General features: G+C 44.6%; 1 protein-coding gene across 2 annotated transcripts in view; it reads left to right on the top strand.

Annotated features, from left to right (window-relative positions):
• Window positions 1-311: 311 nt before the first annotated feature.
• The window catches only part of LOC139534727 (sorting nexin-15-like), a 52,373-nt gene continuing 32,556 nt past the window's right edge, over window positions 312-20,128 (top strand). The window contains exons 1-2 of one of the 2 annotated variants that reach the window (XM_071334127.1): window positions 312-812; window positions 1,584-1,648. In XM_071334127.1, coding sequence (XP_071190228.1) covers window positions 1,601-1,648 — 48 coding nt within the window. In that variant the 5' untranslated portion in view covers window positions 312-812; window positions 1,584-1,600. Of the gene's footprint in view, window positions 818-1,583; window positions 1,649-20,128 lie in introns of both variants that reach the window. The other variant, XM_071334126.1, reaches the window with a different exon arrangement.

The raw sequence follows: 20,128 nt of genomic DNA, 5'->3' as shown, positions 1-20,128 counted from the left end.
TCTGTTCTAGTGTGATAGGCTGCTGTTGACCTTGTGCTAGAGTTCTGTTCTAGTCTGATAGGCTGCTGTTCAATGTGTTCTAGAGTTCTGTTCTAGTCTGATAGGCTGCTGTTCAATGTGTTCTAGAGTTCTGTTCTAGTCTGATAGGCTGCTGTTCAATGTGTTCTAGAGTTCTGTTCTAGTCTAATAGGCTGCTGTTCAATGTGTTCTAGAGTTCTGTTCTAGTCTGATAGGCTGCTGTTCAATGTGTTCTAGAGTTCTGTTCTAGTCTGATAGGCTGCTGTTCAATGTGTTCTAGAGTTCTGTTCTAGTCTGATAGGCTGCTGTTCAATGTGTTCTAGAGTTCTGTTCTAGTCTGATAGGCTGCTGTTCAATGTGTTCTAGAGTTCTGTTCTAGTCTGATAGGCTGCTGTTGAATCAGTGGAACACCTTTCCTCACACTGCATGAATACCCAGAAGTGAGACCGTAGCACATCTTTACTCATGTTGCTTTGTAAAAGTAGCACTCTCGCTTTTCTTCACTTCCACATTTCCTCATCCTGTCTCTCGTTCTCTGACTTGTGTAACCCTTGTGTAATAACAGCTGGCGTTGCTCTATGTGAGGTTGAACATTAACAACCATTATCTCTGCCAGGTTACTCTCCCTTGCTCATGATATGGTCATTACACACCCTCTCTCTCTCTCTCTGTCTCTTTCTCTCTCTCTCTCTCTCTCTCTCTCTCTCTTGCTCTCTCTCTCTGTAGACCCTCCTTGGTTGGAGACAGAAGCACCAGATCATCAGCAAACAGTAGACTTTCGACTTCAGATTCTGGTAGGGTGAGGCCGGGTGCTGCAGACTGTTCTAGTGCCCTCGCTAATTCATTGATATACATGTTGAAGCGGGTTGGCGTCAACATGCATCCCTGTCTCACCCCACGGCCCTGAGCAACGAAATCTGTGTTTCTTTTGCCAATTTTAATCGCATACTTAATGTTTATGTATGGATATAATAATAATATAATGTGTTCCCCTTGAAACACCTCTTCCCATCAATGTATATAGCAGACACTCATGCTAAATCGAGTCAAAAGCTTTTTTGAAATCAACAAAGCATGATAAGAATTGTCTTTGTTTTGGTTTGTTTGCAGGGTGAATACATGGTCTGTCGTACGGAAATTTGGTAAAAAGGCCAATTTGACATTTGAATTTGTCTCCACTTTTGTGGGTTGGGGTTATCAGTCCTTGGTTCCAAATATTGGGGAAGATGGCAGAGCTAAGGATGATGTTAATTTATAGTCAATTGGAATTTGTGGTCTGTATATTTTATCATTTTGTTTAGGATACGATCAACACCGCAGGCCTTTTTGGGTTGGAGGGTTTGTATTTTGTCCTGTAGCTCATTCAATGTAATTGGAGAATCCAGTGGGTTAAAGTAGTCTTTAATAGTTGATTCTTTCTCTCTCTCGCTCTCTCTCTCTCGTTCTCTCTCTCTCTCTCTCTCTCGTTCTCTCTCTCTCGTTCTCTCTCTCTCTCTCCCTCTCTCTCTCTCGTTCTCTCTCTCTTTCTCTCTCTCTCTGTCTCTCTCTCTCTCTCTCTCTCTCAGGCCCGTTCATCGTCTACATGTTGAGAGACATTGATATCCTGGAAGACTGGGCAGCTATACAGAAGGTACACATCTTAATCAATATCATGCACTGTTAATATGATCAATACAAAGTGTTTCCTATCTTTCAGGGAAGCTGAATATATCTCACCAAACTTAGTCTATTGAATTGAAGGTGATTCTGTTAGATGATCAGTCAGGTGATATTTATCCTTGACAGGACGTGACAGGAACTTCATTTCAATACTGCAGGATTTCCTGTCTCTCTGGGTTATTGTGTATTGTCTCTTTGATGTCATTGTATACTGTTGTGGAAAATATTGAATCAGAATACTTCTCTGATACCGGAGCTTGTGAATTCAAGTAGACTTTATTACAGAGGGAAACACGCCCTGACCTTAGAGAGACTTTTTATGTCTCTATTTGGTTTGGTCGGGGTGTGATTTGGGGTGGGCATTCTATGTTTTGTTTTCTATGTTTCTTTATTTCTATGTTTTGGCCGGGTATGGTTCTCAATCAGGGACAGCTGTCTATCGTTGTCTCTGATTGGGAATCATACTTAGGTAGCCCTTTTTCCCTCCTTACAGTGTGGGTAGTTATCTTCTTATGGCTGCAGGGGCAGTATTGAGTAGCTTGTATAAAAGGTGCCCATTTCAAACGGCCTCGTACTCAATTCTTGCTCGTACAATATGCATATTATTACTATTGGATAGAAAACACTCTCAAGTTTCTAAAACCGTTTGAATTATATCTGTGAGTAAAACAGAACTCATTTTGCAGCAAACTTCCTGTCAGAAAGTGAAAAATCTGAACTCGAGGCTCTGTTCCAGGGCCTCCCTAATCGTTTGCTTGAATTCTATTAGTATACATGCACTTCATACGCCTTCCACTAGATGTCAATAGGCTGTGAGAGGTGAAATGGGGTCTCTAGCTCTTTCTATGGTCAAAAGAGATAGCTTGGAATGACAGGACCCCAATTTCCTCTGTTCAGGAAGACGCGGAAGACGCGGAAAGGACAGAAGCATTGGCTTCTGAAAAGCTTTTGTTATAGACGGAAAATATCTCCGGCTTTGATTTTATTTGATAAATGTGACAATATCATCGTAAAGTATGTTTTTTCAATATAGTTTAATCAGATTATTGCATTTTTTTCGGGAGTTTTGGCGTGTTCCGTTCTTTGCGTTTGTTGACGATGGAGAGCTTCGCGCCACTTGGCAAGTTTTGCTTGCTCATTCGAGAGGGAAAAATGACATTCTAAATCCAAACAACGATTGTTCTGGACAAAGGACCACTTGTACAACATTCTGATGGAAGATCAGCAAAAGTAGGACCCATTTATGATGTTATTTACTATTTCTGTGGAAAATGTGTCGTTGTGTTTTCCGCTTTGATTTTGGGCGCTCTCTCGCAATAACGTAAGCTGGATGTCGTACTGAAGTTATTTTTAGAATTCTAACACGGCGATTGCATTAAGAACTAAGCTATCTTTAATTTGCTGTCCAACATGTATTTTTTAGTAAAGTTTATGAATAGTTATTTGATTAGATTAGGTGCCTCTCCAAGATTTCTCCGGACATTTTATTGCATTTTGCCTAGTATTCACATTGTATAACCACGATTTGTGCCGCTAAATATGCAAATTTACGAACAAACAATATATGTATTGTGTAATATGATGTTATAGGACTGTCATCTGATGAATTTTGAGAAGGTTAGTGAAAAAATGTATATCTTTTGCTGGTTTATTCGTTATCGCTACTGTTGGCTTGAATCAATGCGGTTGTGTGGTTGGCTATTGTAACGGTCGTTCTCCTCCTCTTCGTCTGAAGAGGAGGAGTAGGGATTGGACCAAAATGCAGCGGTAAATGTTGACATAACGATATTTATTAAAGTAAAGACGTAACACGAAAACACTTTAACAAACTACAAAACAAGTAAACGATGTAGACAGACCTGGACTTGAGAACTTACAAATAAACGAAGAACGCACGAACAGGAACAGACTACATACACGAACGACAAACGAAACAGTCCCGTGTGGTAAACATACAGACACGGAAGACAACCACCCACAACAAACAATGTGAAACAACCTACCTATATATGGTTCTCAATCAGAGGAAACGTCAAACACCTGCCTCTGATTGAGAACCATACAAGGTCAATTAACAATGACACTTAACATAGAACAAACTAACACAGACTGCCCACCCAGCTCACGTCCTGACCCACTAAACACAACTATACAAAAGGAAAACAAAGTCAGGAACGTGACAGCTATATTGTGTTTTCGCTGTAAAACACTTAAAGAATCGGAAATATTGGCTGGATTCACAAGATGTTTGTCTTTCATTTGCTGTACAACATGTAGTTTTCATAAATGTTTTATGATGAGTATTTAGGTATTTCAATTTGGTCTCTGTAATTGTAGCTGCAATGTAAAACTATGATTTATACCTCAAATATGCACATTTTTCGAACAAAACATAGATTTATTGTATAACATGTTATAAGACTGTCATCTGATGAAGTTGTTTCTTGGTTAGTTTGGTTGGTTCTTGGTTAGTTAGGTTGGTTTTGTGCACGCTACCTGTGCTGTGAAAAATGTCTGTGCTTTTTTGTATTTGGTGGTGAGCTAACATAAATATACGTGGTGTTTTCGCTGTAAAACATTTAAAAAATCGGACATGTTGGCTGGATTCACAAGATGTGTATCTTTCATTTGCTGTATTGGACTTGTTAATGTGTGAAAGTTAAATATTTCTAAAAAATATATTTTGAATTTCGCGCCCTGCACTTGGCCTGGCTGTTGTCATAAGTGTACCGACGTCGGGCTTGCAGCCCAAAGAAGTTATCTTTGTTAGTGGCACTATAGCCCTGTAAGCTTCACGGTTGTTTTTCGTTTGTTGTTTTGTTGGCGACATTTTAAATAAAAAGATAAATGTACGCTCACCACGCTGCACTTTGGTCCACTTCTTTTGACGGCCGTGACAGAACTACCCACCACAAACGGACCAAGCAGCATGGTAAGGAGGAGCAGCGTTTTCAGGAGGACTGGACATGGGAGGACATCCTGGACGGCAAAGGATCCTGGACATGGGAGGAGATCCTGGCCGGAAAGGATCTCCTGCCGTGGGAGCAGGTGGAAGCATCGAGGAAGGCGGAGGCAGCGAGTAAAGGGGCCCAGCGTTACGAGGGAACACGGCTAGCACGGAAGCCCGAGAGGCAGCGCCCCAACATTTTTTAGGAGGGGCACACGAGGAGATTGGCTGAGTCAGGTTGGAGACCTGAGCCAACTCATTGTGCTTACCGTGGCGAGCGTGTTACTGGTCAGGCACCGTGTTATGCGGTGGAGCGCACGGTGTCTCCAGTGTGCGTTCACAGCCCGGTGCGCTACATCCCAGCTCCTCGCATCTGCCGGGCTAGGGTGAGCATCCAGCCAGGATGGATGGTGCCGGCTCAGCGCGCCTGGTCTCCAGTGCGTCTCTCCGGCCCAGGATATCCTGCGCCGGCTCTGCGCACTGTGTCTCCGGTGCGTTGGCAGAGCCCAGTGCGTCCTGTGCCAGCGCCCCGCATTTGCAGGGCGAAGATAACCATCCAGCCAGGACGGGTTGTGCAGGCTCTACGCTCGAGACCTCCAGTGCGCCTCCACGGCCCAGTGTATCCGGGGCCTCCGCCAAGAACCAAGCCTCCAGTATGTCTCCCCAGCTTGGTGAGTCCTGTGCCTGCTCCCTGAACCAGGCCTCCTGTATGTCTCCCCAGCCTGGTAAGCCCTGTGGCAGCTCCACGCACCAGGCTGCCCATACGTCTCCTCACTCCAGTGATGATCCATGGCAAGAAGCCTCCAGTGATGATCCATGGCACGAAGCCTCCAGTGAGGAGTCATGGCAAAAAGCCAGCAAAGAGGGTCCCCGGTCCGGAGCCTCCAGCGACGGTCTCCGGTCCGGGGCCCGCAGCGAGGGTCCCCAGTCCGGGGTCGGCGACGAGGGGTGAGCCAGAGGTGGAGCGGGGTCTACGTCCCGCACCAGAGCCGCCACCGCGGATAGATGCCTACCAAGACCCTCCCCTATAGGTTCAGGTTTTGCGGCCGGAGTCCGCCCCTTTTGGGGGGGGGTACTGTCACGCCCTGACCTTAGGGAGCCTTTTTATGTCTCTATTTGGTTTGGTAAGGGTGCGATTTGGGGTGGGCATTCTATGCTTTGTTTTCTATGTTTCTTTATTTCTATGTTTTGGCCGGGTAAGGTTCTCAATCAGGGACAGCTGTCTATCGTTGTCTCTGATTAGGAATCATACTTAGGTAGCCCTTTTTCCCTCCTTTCAATGTGGGTAGTTATCTTTGTTAGCGGCACCTAGCCCTGTAAGCTTCACGGTTGTTTTCTTAGTTTGTTGTTTTGTTGGCGACATTTTCTAAAATAAATGGATAATGTATGCTCACCACGCTGCACTTTGGTCCTCTTCTTTCGACGGCCATGACAGAGGGTAACAAAGCCAAGCAATTCCATGGAAGAACTGACTCTTCCTTCTTAGTACTTGGCTTTTATACAGTCTTATCCTTACATAACGTCATCACTCCACTTCACAAATCTTGTTGTCTTACTTAGTTTCCATTCTCTTATTGGCTCATACATTGGGATTCTATTGGTGGCGTGACATGCCCCCTCCTACTGGTGGCCTATCACTGATTAGCTAATGTTCCTGTCCAGAGGTCTTTACAAGTTCAGGCAGATGTTGTCTATGTATGACTAACCCATGTGTGTCTCAAGTAGCCTTCACAAGATCAGACATGGCTCAGACCAGACACGTCTTGTTGCTTTACCTTGCCTCATCCACACAGATTCTGCTTAAGTTCTGTTTTTTACATGTCCAATGGTCAATTTGATGTTGATCCAGCTTTGTACACTCACATGGGCTTCAGCCTTCATTCTGTTTACACATTTTATTAGTATTTAAACTTTTATTTCGATTTTTCTTTCTACTTCAAAGAGAACAGTATAGGTTACTGAAAATCAACCAAAGTCATGAATTTTCACCTACATAACCTCCCTCTAGAACTTACAGACAATTTAATTTTCCAGTATAGATGAGAAGGGGAGCACCTTCTGAAACTCTATGGAGGTAATCAACCTCACATCCACCTCGACAACCTTTGCTCCAGTTTCTCATTCACACTGGTGAGTCGGGACCAAACATCTCCTTGTACATATAGTGTTAACCTCTGACGCTAGGGGTCAGATTTTTTTTGTTTTTTTAAATAACGTTCCCAAGGTAAACTGACTATTTCTCAGGTCCAGATCGTAGAATATGCATATAATTTACAGATTAGGATAGAAAACAAAATATTGTCTGTGAGTATAAGAAAACTGATTCTGCAGGCGAAAACCTGAGAAAATCTAACCCGGAAGTGATTTGTTTTATTTTTTATCTGTGTTTCTTTGCCCGTCTTTCTTCCATTTAAAGGGGTATCAACCAGATTCCTTTTCCAATGGCTTTCTCAGGCTGTGACCAGGCTTTAGACATAGTTTCAGGCTTTTATTTTGAAAAATTAGCGAGATTTAAAAAAAATAGTCAGGTGTCCTCTGATTACTTCCTGCGCGCGACAGGGGTAGCTCCCCATTTTCCTTTTCTCTCTTATTGAATAGGTTACGGTCCGGTTGAAATATTATCGATTATGTTTGTTAAAAACAACCTGAGGATTGATTATAAAAAACATTTGACATGTTTCTACGAACATTACAGATATTTTTGGGAATTTTCGTCGAACGGAACGAGGCTTTGGTTTTCTGAACATAACGCACAACCCAAATGGCGTTTTTTTGTTATAAAAGTAATATTTATCGAACAAAAATAACATTTGTTGTGTAACTGGGAGTCTCGTGAGTGCAAACATCCGAAGATTATCAAAGGTAAGCGATTCATTTTATTGCTTTTCTCACTTTCGTGACCAAGCTAACCAAGCTAATATAAGGCTAGCTGTTCTAGCATTGATTGATACACTCACAAAAGCTTAGATTGCTTTCGTTGCAAAGCATATTTTCAAAATCTGACACGATAGGTGGATTAACAACAAGCTAAACTGTGTTTTGGTATATTTCACTTGTGATTGCATGATTATAAATATTTTTAGTAATATTTTGCGCCCTGCAATTCAGCAGTTGTTTAGGAAAATGATCCCGCTAAAGGGATCCGTAGCGCAGAATAGTTAAAGCATGTGCATTTCTTAGTCTTAATGTCATTCTCAATATGATACCTAAACATATTGCCCTTCCCCAGACACCTCTCTAATTTTTGACATAAGAAAAACCTGTTAGAAGATTGAGGACAAACCCTATGTCACATACATGTCTAGGTGAAAAGATATTCAGGTCTAACATCATTTATCATTCAGCAACTGTTACATTGAGGTACATGGTTATACTTTGTTAAACTATGTGTGCTGGACCCACTGAACCCACTTATACCAGCCATTTGTTATTGCTGTTCTACATTTTTGGTCAATGTTTGATTCGAGGGTAGTTTCTTCATTATGGCTACACCAGTTGGTAACAGATGTCCAGATTTTCTGCATCAACCCACTTTCTTGTGGTTTTGTCATTATCTTAGTTGGTGTACTAGTGCATGTGGGAGGTGAGTTTACAATTTCTTCTAGGTTTTTTCGCTGTTGCTGTCAAGGCCATTCTACCGTTCTTCATCTGTCCTGGTTTTCACTCTGTTAGAAAGACCATGTGAGGACAGAGAAGTTGATGGTAAGAAAGTCTCCTTCCTATTCTCCTGTCATTGTTTCTCCGTCCCTTTGGACAGCGCCTCTGTCAGGGGTATCTGCCAGAGTAGGTATGTCATCAGGAGCAACAGGCATGTCACTCCTCCCCATCCCTGGACTCTCTGGATATTCAGGCGAGAGCATCTGTTGGCTGTTAGAAGATGCTCCTTGATCCGCATCTCCTTCAGCTTCTTCCTGGCTCCTGCCTGGCGCATCGACATCTTGGCTCCTACCTGGCGCACTGACCTCCCCTGCTCCCATTCCCTCCAGACACTCGCCTGGTTTATCAGCATCCTCATGGCTCGGTGGTCGCCTCCTTCTCCCCGCTAGGACTCTGGTGCAGTGGTTTAGATGGTACCAGATGTTGCTTCCTTTCACCTGGACGACTGTCGCTAGGACCGCTCCGTAGGGACCCTCTCGCCTTGGCTTGTTCCACTTCCTCCAGAACACTCGGATGTAGTCCTGTGATCACCGGACATGGAACCTCCGGTCCTGGTTCAGGCTGTTTCCGTGAGGTTTTCAAACTCAGAGACTTATGGCCTCTGTTTTATGATTACACCATACAGTTACTTATGGTAACTAACTCCCCCTGTGGGTTACTTATGGTAACTAACTCCCCCTGTGGGTTACTATGGTAACTAACTCCCCCTGTGGGTTACTTATGGTAACTAACTCCCCCTGTGGGTTACTTATGGTAACTAACTCCCCCTGTGGGTTACTTATGGTAACTAACTCCCCCTGTGGGTTACTATGGTAACTAACTCCCCCTGTGGGTTACTTATGGTAACTAACTCCCCCTGTGGGTTACTTATGGTATCTAACTCCCCCTGTGGGTTACTATGGTAACTAACTCCCCCTGTGGGTTACTATGGTAACTAACTCCCCCTGTGGGTTACTTATGGTAACTAACTCCCCCTGTGGGTTACTTATGGTAACTAACTCCCCCTGTGGGTTACTTATGGTAACTAACTCCCCCTGTGGGTTACTATGGTAACTAACTCCCCCTGTGGGTTACTTATGGTAACTAACTCCCCCTGTGGGTTACTTATGGTAACTAACTCCCTCTGTGGGTTACTATGGTAACTAACTCCCCCTGTAGGTTACTTATGGTAACTAACTCCCCATGTGGGTTACTTATGGTAACTAAATCCCCCTGTAGGTTACTTATGGTAACTAACTCCCCCTGTGGGTTACTTATGGTAACTAACTCCCCATGTAGGTTACTTATGGTAACTAACTCCCCCTGTGGGTTACTTATGGTAACCAACTCCCCCTGTGGGTTACTTATGGTAACTAACTCCCCCTGTGGGTTACTATGGTAACTACCTCCCCCTGTGGGTTACTATGGTAACTAACTCCCCCTGTGGGTTACTTATGGTAACTAACTCCCCCTGTAGGTTACTTATGGTAACTAACTCCCCCTGTGGGTTAGTTATGGTATCTAACTCCCCCTGTGGGTTACTTATGGTAACTAACTCCCCCTGTGGGTTACTTATGGTAACTAACTCCCCCTCTGGGTTACTTATGGTAACTAACTCCCCCTCTGGGTTACTTATGGTAACTAACTCCCCCTCTGGGTTACTTATGGTAACTAACTCCCCCTGTGGGTTACTATGGTAACTACCTCCCCCTGTGGGTTACTATGGTAACTAACTCCCCCTGTGGGTTACTTATGGTAACTAACTCCCCCTGTAGGTTACTTATGGTAACTAACTCCCCCTGTGGGTTAGTTATGGTATCTAACTCCCCCTGTGGGTTACTTATGGTAACTAACTCCCCCTGTGGGTTACTTATGGTAACTAACTCCCCCTCTGGGTTACTTATGGTAACTAACTCCCCCTGTGGGTTACTTATGGTAACTAACTCCCCCTGTGGGTTACTATGGTAACTACCTCCCCCTGTGGGTTACTATGGTAACTAACTCCCCCTGTGGGTTACTTATGGTAACTAACTCCCCCTGTAGGTTACTTATGGTAACTAACTCCCCCTGTGGGTTAGTTATGGTATCTAACTCCCCCTGTGGGTTACTTATGGTAACTAACTCCCCCTGTGGGTTACTTATGGTAACTAACTCCCCCTCTGGGTTACTTATGGTAACTAACTCCCCCTCTGGGTTACTTATGGTAACTAACTCCCCCTCTGGGTTACTTATGGTAACTAACTCCCCCTGTGGGTTACTATGGTAACTACCTCCCCCTGTGGGTTACTATGGTAACTAACTCCCCCTGTGGGTTACTTATGGTAACTAACTCCCCCTGTAGGTTACTTATGGTAACTAACTCCCCCTGTGGGTTAGTTATGGTATCTAACTCCCCCTGTGGGTTACTTATGGTAACTAACTCCCCCTGTGGGTTACTTATGGTAACTAACTCCCCCTCTGGGTTACTTATGGTAACTAACTCCCCCTCTGGGTTACTTATGGTAACTAACTCCCCCTGTGGGTTACTTATGGTAACTAACTACCTCTGTAGGTTACTTATGGTAACTAACTCCCCCTGTGGGTTAGTTATGGTATCTAACTCCCCCTGTGGGTTACTTATGGTAACTAACTCCCCCTGTGGGTTACTTATGGTAACTAACTCCCTCTGTGGGTTACTTATGGTAACTAACTCCCCCTGTGGGTTACTATGGTAACTAACTCCCCCTGTGGGTTACTTATGGTAACTAACTCCCCCTGTGGGTTACTTATGGTAACTAACTCCCTCTGTGGGTTACTTATGGTAACTAACTCCCCCTGTAGGTTACTTATGGTAACTAACTCCCCCTGTAGGTTACTTATGGTAACTAACTCCCCCTGTGGGTTACTTATGGTAACTAACTCCCTCTGTGGGTTATTTATGGTAACTAACTCCCCCTGTGGGTTACTTATGGTAACTAACTCCCTCTGTGGGTTACTTATGGTAACTAACCCCCTGTAGGTTACTTATGGTAACTAACTCCCTCTGTGGGTTACTTATGGTAACTAACTCCCCCTGTGGGTTACTTATGGTAACTAACTCCCTCTGTGGGTTACTATGGTAACTAACTCCCTCTGTGGGTTACTATGGTAACTAACTCCCTCTGTGGGTTACTTATGGTAACTACCTCCCCCTGTGGGTTACTATGGTAACTAACTCCCCCTGTGGGTTACTTATGGTAACTAACTCCCCCTGTGGGTTACTTATGGTAACTAACTCCCCCTGTGGGTTACTTATGGTAACTAACTCCCCCTGTGGGTTAGATATGGTAACTAACTCCCCCTGTGGGTTACTTATGGTAAATAACTCCCCCTGTGGGTTACTTATGGTAACTAACTCCCCCTGTGGGTTAGTTATGGTAACTAACTCCCCCTGTGGGTTAGTTATGGTATCTAACTCCCCCTGTGGGTAACTTATGGTAACTAACTCCCCCTGTGGGTTACTATGGTAACTAACTCCCCCTCTGGGTTACTTATGGTAACTAACTCCCCCTGTGGGTTACTATGGTAACTAACTCCCTCTGTGGGTTACTTATGGTAACTACCTCCCCCTGTGGGTTACTATGGTAACTAACTCCCCCTTTGGGTTACTTATGGTAACTAACTCCCCCTGTAGGTTACTTATGGTAACTAACTCCCTCTGTGGGTTACTTATGGTAACTAACTTCCCCTGTGGGTTACTTATGGTAACTAACTCCCCCTTTGGGTTACTTATGGTAACTAACTCCCCCTGTAGGTTACTTATGGTAACTAACTCCCTCTGTGGGTTACTTCTGGTAACTAACTCCCCCTGTGGGTTACTTATGGTAACTAACTCCCTCTGTGGGTTACTTATGGTAACTAACTCCCCCTGTGGTTTACTTATGGTAACTACCTCCTAGTGTGAGTTACTTATGGTAACTACCTCCCTCTGTGGGTTACTTATGGTAACTAACTCCCTCTGTGGGTTACTTATGGTATCTAACTCCCCCTGTGGGTTACTTATGGTAACTAACTCCCTCTGTGGGTTACTTATGGTAACTAACTCCCCCTGTGGGTTACTTATGGTAACTAACTCCCCCTGTGGGTTACTTATGGTAACTAACTCCCCCTGTGGGTTACTTATGGTAACTAACTCCCTCTGTGGGTTACTTATGGTAACTAACTCCCTCTGTGGGTTACTTATGGTAACTAACTCCCTCTGTGGGTTACTATGGTAACTAACTCCCTCTGTGGGTTACTTATGGTAACTAACTCCCCCTGTGGGTTACTTATGGTAACTAACTCCCTCTGTTGGTTACTTATGGTAACTAACTCCCTCTGTGGGTTACTGTGGTAACTAACTCCCTCTGTGGGTTACTATGGTAACTAACTCCCTCTGTGGGTTACTTATGGTAACTAACTCCCCCTGTGGTTTACTTATGGTAACTAACTCCCCCTGTGGGTTACTTATGGTATCTAACTCCCCCTGTGGGTTACTTATGGTAACTAACTCCTTCTGTGGGTTACTTATGGTAACTAACTCCCTCTGTGGGTTACTATGGTAACTAACTCCCCCTGTGGGTTACTTACGGTAACTAACTCCCCCTGTGGGTTACTTACGGTAACTAACTCCCCCTGTGGGTTACTTATGGTAACTAACTCCCTCTGTGGGTTACTTATGGTAACTAACTCCCCCTGTAGGTTACTTATGGTAACTAACTCCCCCTGTAGGTTACTTATGGTAACTAACTCCCCCTGTGGGTTACTTATGGTAACTAACTCCCTCTGTGGGTTACTTATGGTAACTAACTCCCCCTGTGGGTTACTTATGGTAACTAACTCCCCCTGTGGGTTACTTATGGTAACTAACTCCCCCTGTGGGTTACTTATGGTAACTAACTCCCTCTGTGGGTTACTTATGGTAACTAACTCCCTCTGTGGGTTACTTATGGTAACTAACTCCCTCTGTGGGTTACTATGGTAACTAACTCCCTCTGTGGGTTACTTATGGTAACTAACTCCCCCTGTGGGTTACTTATGGTAACTAACTCCCTCTGTTGGTTACTTATGGTAACTAACTCCCTCTGTGGGTTACTGTGGTAACTAACTCCCTCTGTGGGTTACTATGGTAACTAACTCCCTCTGTGGGTTACTTATGGTAACTAACTCCCCCTGTGGGTTACTATGGTAACTAACTCCCTCTGTGGGTTACTTATGGTAACTAACTCCCCCTGTGGGTTACTTATGGTAACTAACTCCCTCTGTTGGTTACTTATGGTAACTAACTCCCTCTGTGGGTTACTGTGGTAACTAACTCCCTCTGTGGGTTACTATGGTAACTAACTCCCTCTGTGGGTTACTTATGGTAACTAACTCCCCCTGTGGGTTACTTATGGTAACTAACTCCCCCTGTGGGTTACTTATGGTATCTAACTCCCCCTGTGGGTTACTTATGGTAACTAACTCCCTCTGTGGGTTACTTATGGTAACTAACTCCCCCTGTGGGTTACTTATGGTAACTAACTCCCTCTGTGGGTTACTTATGGTAACTAACTCCCCCTGTGGGTTACTTATGGTAACTAGCTCCCCCTGTGGGTTACTTATGGTAACTAACTCCCCCTGTGGGTTACTATGGTAACTAACTCCCTCTGTGGGTTACTTATGGTAACTACCTCCCCCTGTGGGTTACTATGGTAACTAACTCCCTCTGTGGGTTACTTATGGTAACTAACTCCCTCTGTGGGTTACTTATGGTAACTAACTCCCTCTGTGGGTTACTTATGGTAACTACCTCCCCCTGTGGGTTACTTATGGTAACTAACTCCCCCTGTGGGTAACTTATGGTAACTAACTCCCTCTGTGGGTTACTTATGGTAACTAACTCCCCCTGTAGGTTACTTATGGTAACTAACTCCCTCTGTGGGTTACTTATGGTAACTAACTCCCCCTGTGGGTTACTTATGGTAACTACCTCCTAGTGTGGGTTACTTATGGTAACTACCTCCCCCTGTGGGTTACTTATGGTATCTAACTCCCCCTGTTGGTTACTTATGGTAACTAACTCCCTCTGTGGGTTACTTATGGTAACTAACTCCCCCTGTGGGTTACTTATGGTAACTAACTCCCCCTGTGGGTTACTTATGGTAACTAACTCCCCCTGTGGGTTACTTATGGTAACTAACTCCCGCTGTGGGTTACTTATGGTAACTAACTCCCGCTGTGGGTTACTATGGTAACTAACTCCCTCTGTGGGTTACTATGGTAACTAACTCCCTCTGTGGGTTACTTATGGTAACTAACTCCCCCTGTGGGTTACTTATGGTAACTAACTCCCTCTGTGGGTTACTTATGGTAACAAACTCCCCCTGTGGGTTACTTATGGTAACTAACTCCCTCTGTGGGTTACTTATGGTAACTAACTCCCTCTGTGGGTTACTATGGTAACTAACTCCCTCTGTGGGTTACTATGGTAACTAACTCCCTCTGTGGGTTACTTATGGTAACTAACTCCCTCTGTGGGTTACTTATGGTAACTAACTCCCCCTGTGGGTTACTTATGGTAACTAACTCCCCCTGTGGGTTACTTATGGTAACTAACTCCCTCTGTGGGTTATTATGGTAACTAACACCCCCTGTGGGTTACTATGGTAACTAACTCCCCCTGTGGGTTACTATGGTAACTAACTCCCCCTGTGGGTTACTTATGGTAACTAACTCCCTCTGTGGGTTACTTATGGTAACTAACTCCCTCTGTGGGTTACTATGGTAACTAACTCCCTCTGTGGGTTACTTACGGTAACTAACTCCCCCTGTGGGTTACTTACGGTAACTAACTCCCTCTGTGGGTTACTATGGTAACTAACTCCCCCTGTGGGTTACTTATGGTAACTAACTCCCCCTGTGGGTTACTTATGGTATCTAACTCCCCCTGTGGGTTACTTATGGTAACTAACTCCCTCTGTGGGTTACTTATGGTAACTAACTCCCTCTGTGGGTTACTATGGTAACTAACTCCCCCTGTGGGTTACTTACGGTAACTAACTCCCCCTGTGGGTTACTTATGGTAACTAACTCCATCTGTGGGTTACTTATGGTAACTAACTCCCGCTGTGGGTTACTATGGTAACTAACTCCCTCTGTGGGTTACTATGGTAACTAACTCCCTCTGTGGGTTACTTATGGTAACTAACTCCCCCTGTGGGTTACTTATGGTAACTAACTCCCTCTGTGGGTTACTTATGGTAACAAACTCCCCCTGTGGGTTACTATGGTAACTAACTCCCTCTGTGGGTTACTATGGTAACTAACTCCCTCTGTGGGTTACTTATGGTAACTAACTCCCTCTGTGGGTTACTTATGGTAACTAACTCCCCCTGTGGGTTACTTATGGTAACTAACTCCCCCTGTGGGTTACTTATGGTAACTAACTCCCTCTGTGGGTTACTTATGGTAACTAACTCCCTCTGTGGGTTACTATGGTAACTAACTCCCTCTGTGGGTTACTTATGGTAACTAACTCCCTCTGTGGGTTACTTATGGTAACTAACTCCCCCTGTGGGTTACTTATGGTAACTAACTCCCCCTGTGGGTTACTTATGGGAACTAACTCCCTCTGTGGGTTATTATGGTAACTAACTCCCCCTGTGGGTTACTATGGTAACTAACTCCCCCTGTGGGTTACTATGGTAACTAACTCCCCCTGTGGGTTACTTATGGTAACTAACTCCCTCTGTGGGTTACTTATGGTAACTAACTCCCTCTGTGGGTTACTATGGTAACTAACTCCCTCTGTGGGTTACTATGGTAACTAACTCCCCCTGTGGGTTACTTACGGTAACTAACTCCCTCTGTGGGTTACTATGGTAACTAACTCCCCCTGTGGGTTACTTATGGTAACTAACTCCCCCTGTGGGTTACTTATGGTATCTAACTCCCCCTGTGGGTTACTTATGGTAACTAACTCCCTCTGTGGGTTACTTATGGTAACTAACTCCCTCTGTGGGTTACTATGGTAACTAACTCCCCCTGTGGGTTACTTACGGTAACTAACTCCCCCTGTGGGTTACTTATGGTAACAAACTCCCTCTGTGGGTTACTTATGGTAACTAACTCCCCCTGTAGGTTACTTATGGTAACTAACTCCCCCTGTAGGTTACTTATGGTAACTAACTCCCCCTGTGGGTTACTTATGGTAACTAACTCCCTCTGTGGGTTACTTATGGTAACTAACTCCCCCTGTGGGTTACCTATGGTAACTAGCTCCCCCTGTGGGTTACTTATGGTAACTAACTCCCCCTGTGGGTTAGTTATGGTAACTAACTCCCTCTGTGGGTTACTTATGGTAACTAACTCCCCCTGTGGGTTAGTTATGGTATCTAACTCCCCCTGTGGGTTACTTATGGTAACTAACTCCCCCTGTGGGTTAGTTATGGTATCTAACTCCCCCTGTGGGTTACTTATGGTATCTAACTCCCCCTGTGGGTTACTTATGGTAACTAACTCCCCCTGTGGGTTACTATGGTAACTAACTCCCTCTGTGGGTTACTTATGGTAACTACCTCCGCCTGTGGGTTACTATGGTAACTAACTCCCTCTGTGGGTTACTTATGGTAACTAACTCCCTCTGTGGGTTACTTATGGTAACTAACTCCCTCTGTGGGTTACTTATGGTAACTACCTCCCCCTGTGGGTTACTTATGGTAACTAACTCCCCCTGTGGGTACCTTATGGTAACTAACTCCCTCTGTGGGTTACTTATGGTAACTAACTCCCTCTGTGGGTTACTTATGGTAACTAACTCCCTCTGTGGGTTACTTATGGTAACTAACTCCCTCTGTTGGTTACTTATGGTAACTAACTCCCTCTGTGGGTTACTGTGGTAACTAACTCCCTCTGTGGGTTACTATGGTAACTAACTCCCTCTGTGGGTTACTTATGGTAACTAACTCCCCCTGTGGGTTACTATGGTAACTAACTCCCTCTGTGGGTTACTTATGGTAACTAACTCCCCCTGTGGGTTACTTATGGTAACTAACTCCCTCTGTTGGTTACTTATGGTAACTAACTCCCTCTGTGGGTTACTGTGGTAACTAACTCCCTCTGTGGGTTACTATGGTAACTAACTCCCTCTGTGGGTTACTTATGGTAACTAACTCCCCCTGTGGGTTACTTATGGTAACTAACTCCCCCTGTGGGTTACTTATGGTATCTAACTCCCCCTGTGGGTTACTTATGGTAACTAACTCCCTCTGTGGGTTACTTATGGTAACTAACTCCCCCTGTGGGTTACTTATGGTAACTAACTCCCTCTGTGGGTTACTTATGGTAACTAACTCCCCCTGTGGGTTACTTATGGTAACTAGCTCCCCCTGTGGGTTACTTATGGTAACTAACTCCCTCTGTGGGTTAGTTATGGTAACTAACTCCCTCTGTGGGTTACTTATGGTAACTAACTCCCCCTGTGAGTTAGTTATGGTATCTAACTCCCCCTGTGGGTTACTTATGGTAACTAACTCCCCCTGTGGGTTAGTTATGGTATCTAACTCCCCCTGTGGGTTACTTATGGTATCTAACTCCCCCTGTGGGTTACTTATGGTAACTAACTCCCCCTGTGGGTTACTATGGTAACTAACTCCCTCTGTGGGTTACTTATGGTAACTACCTCCCCCTGTGGGTTACTATGGTAACTAACTCCCTCTGTGGGTTACTTATGGTAACTAACTCCCTCTGTGGGTTACTTATGGTAACTAACTCCCTCTGTGGGTTACTTATGGTAACTACCTCCCCCTGTGGGTTACTTATGGTAACTAACTCCCCCTGTGGGTAACTTATGGTAACTAACTCCCTCTGTGGGTTACTTATGGTAACTAACTCCCCCTGTAGGTTACTTATGGTAACTAACTCCCTCTGTGGGTTACTTATGGTAACTAACTCCCCCTGTGGGTTACTTATGGTAACTACCTCCTAGTGTGGGTTACTTATGGTAACTACCTCCCCCTGTGGGTTACTTATGGTATCTAACTCCCCCTGTTGGTTACTTATGGTAACTAACTCCCTCTGTGGGTTACTTATGGTAACTAACTCCCCCTGTGGGTTACTTATGGTAACTAACTCCCCCTGTGGGTTACTTATGGTAACTAACTCCCCCTGTGGGTTACTTATGGTAACTAACTCCCGCTGTGGGTTACTTATGGTAACTAACTCCCGCTGTGGGTTACTATGGTAACTAACTCCCTCTGTGGGTTACTATGGTAACTAACTCCCTCTGTGGGTTACTTATGGTAACTAACTCCCCCTGTGGGTTACTTATGGTAACTAACTCCCTCTGTGGGTTACTTATGGTAACAAACTCCCCCTGTGGGTTACTTATGGTAACTAACTCCCTCTGTGGGTTACTTATGGTAACTAACTCCCTCTGTGGGTTACTATGGTAACTAACTCCCTCTGTGGGTTACTATGGTAACTAACTCCCTCTGTGGGTTACTTATGGTAACTAACTCCCTCTGTGGGTTACTTATGGTAACTAACTCCCCCTGTGGGTTACTTATGGTAACTAACTCCCCCTGTGGGTTACTTATGGTAACTAACTCCCTCTGTGGGTTATTATGGTAACTAACACCCCCTGTGGGTTACTATGGTAACTAACTCCCCCTGTGGGTTACTATGGTAACTAACTCCCCCTGTGGGTTACTTATGGTAACTAACTCCCTCTGTGGGTTACTTATGGTAACTAACTCCCTCTGTGGGTTACTATGGTAACTAACTCCCTCTGTGGGTTACTTACGGTAACTAACTCCCCCTGTGGGTTACTTACGGTAACTAACTCCCTCTGTGGGTTACTATGGTAACTAACTCCCCCTGTGGGTTACTTATGGTAACTAACTCCCCCTGTGGGTTACTTATGGTATCTAACTCCCCCTGTGGGTTACTTATGGTAACTAACTCCCTCTGTGGGTTACTTATGGTAACTAACTCCCTCTGTGGGTTACTATGGTAACTAACTCCCCCTGTGGGTTACTTACGGTAACTAACTCCCCCTGTGGGTTACTTATGGTAACTAACTCCATCTGTGGGTTACTTATGGTAACTAACTCCCGCTGTGGGTTACTATGGTAACTAACTCCCTCTGTGGGTTACTATGGTAACTAACTCCCTCTGTGGGTTACTTATGGTAACTAACTCCCCCTGTGGGTTACTTATGGTAACTAACTCCCTCTGTGGGTTACTTATGGTAACAAACTCCCCCTGTGGGTTACTATGGTAACTAACTCCCTCTGTGGGTTACTATGGTAACTAACTCCCTCTGTGGGTTACTTATGGTAACTAACTCCCTCTGTGGGTTACTTATGGTAACTAACTCCCCCTGTGGGTTACTTATGGTAACTAACTCCCCCTGTGGGTTACTTATGGTAACTAACTCCCTCTGTGGGTTACTTATGGTAACTAACTCCCTCTGTGGGTTACTATGGTAACTAACTCCCTCTGTGGGTTACTATGGTAACTAACTCCCTCTGTGGGTTACTTATGGTAACTAACTCCCTCTGTGGGTTACTTATGGTAACTAACTCCCCCTGTGGGTTACTTATGGTAACTAACTCCCCCTGTGGGTTACTTATGGTAACTAACTCCCTCTGTGGGTTATTATGGTAACTAACTCCCCCTGTGGGTTACTATGGTAACTAACTCCCCCTGTGGGTTACTATGGTAACTAACTCCCCCTGTGGGTTACTTATGGTAACTAACTCCCTCTGTGGGTTACTTATGGTAACTAACTCCCTCTGTGGGTTACTATGGTAACTAACTCCCTCTGTGGGTTACTATGGTAACTAACTCCCCCTGTGGGTTACTTACGGTAACTAACTCCCTCTGTGG

Source organism: Salvelinus alpinus, chromosome 11 (genome assembly GCF_045679555.1).
Source record: "Salvelinus alpinus chromosome 11, SLU_Salpinus.1, whole genome shotgun sequence".
NCBI lineage: Eukaryota > Metazoa > Chordata > Actinopteri > Salmoniformes > Salmonidae > Salvelinus > Salvelinus alpinus.
Note: the sequence above shows the minus strand (reverse complement) of the source record. Positions and strands in the feature narration are given on the sequence as shown.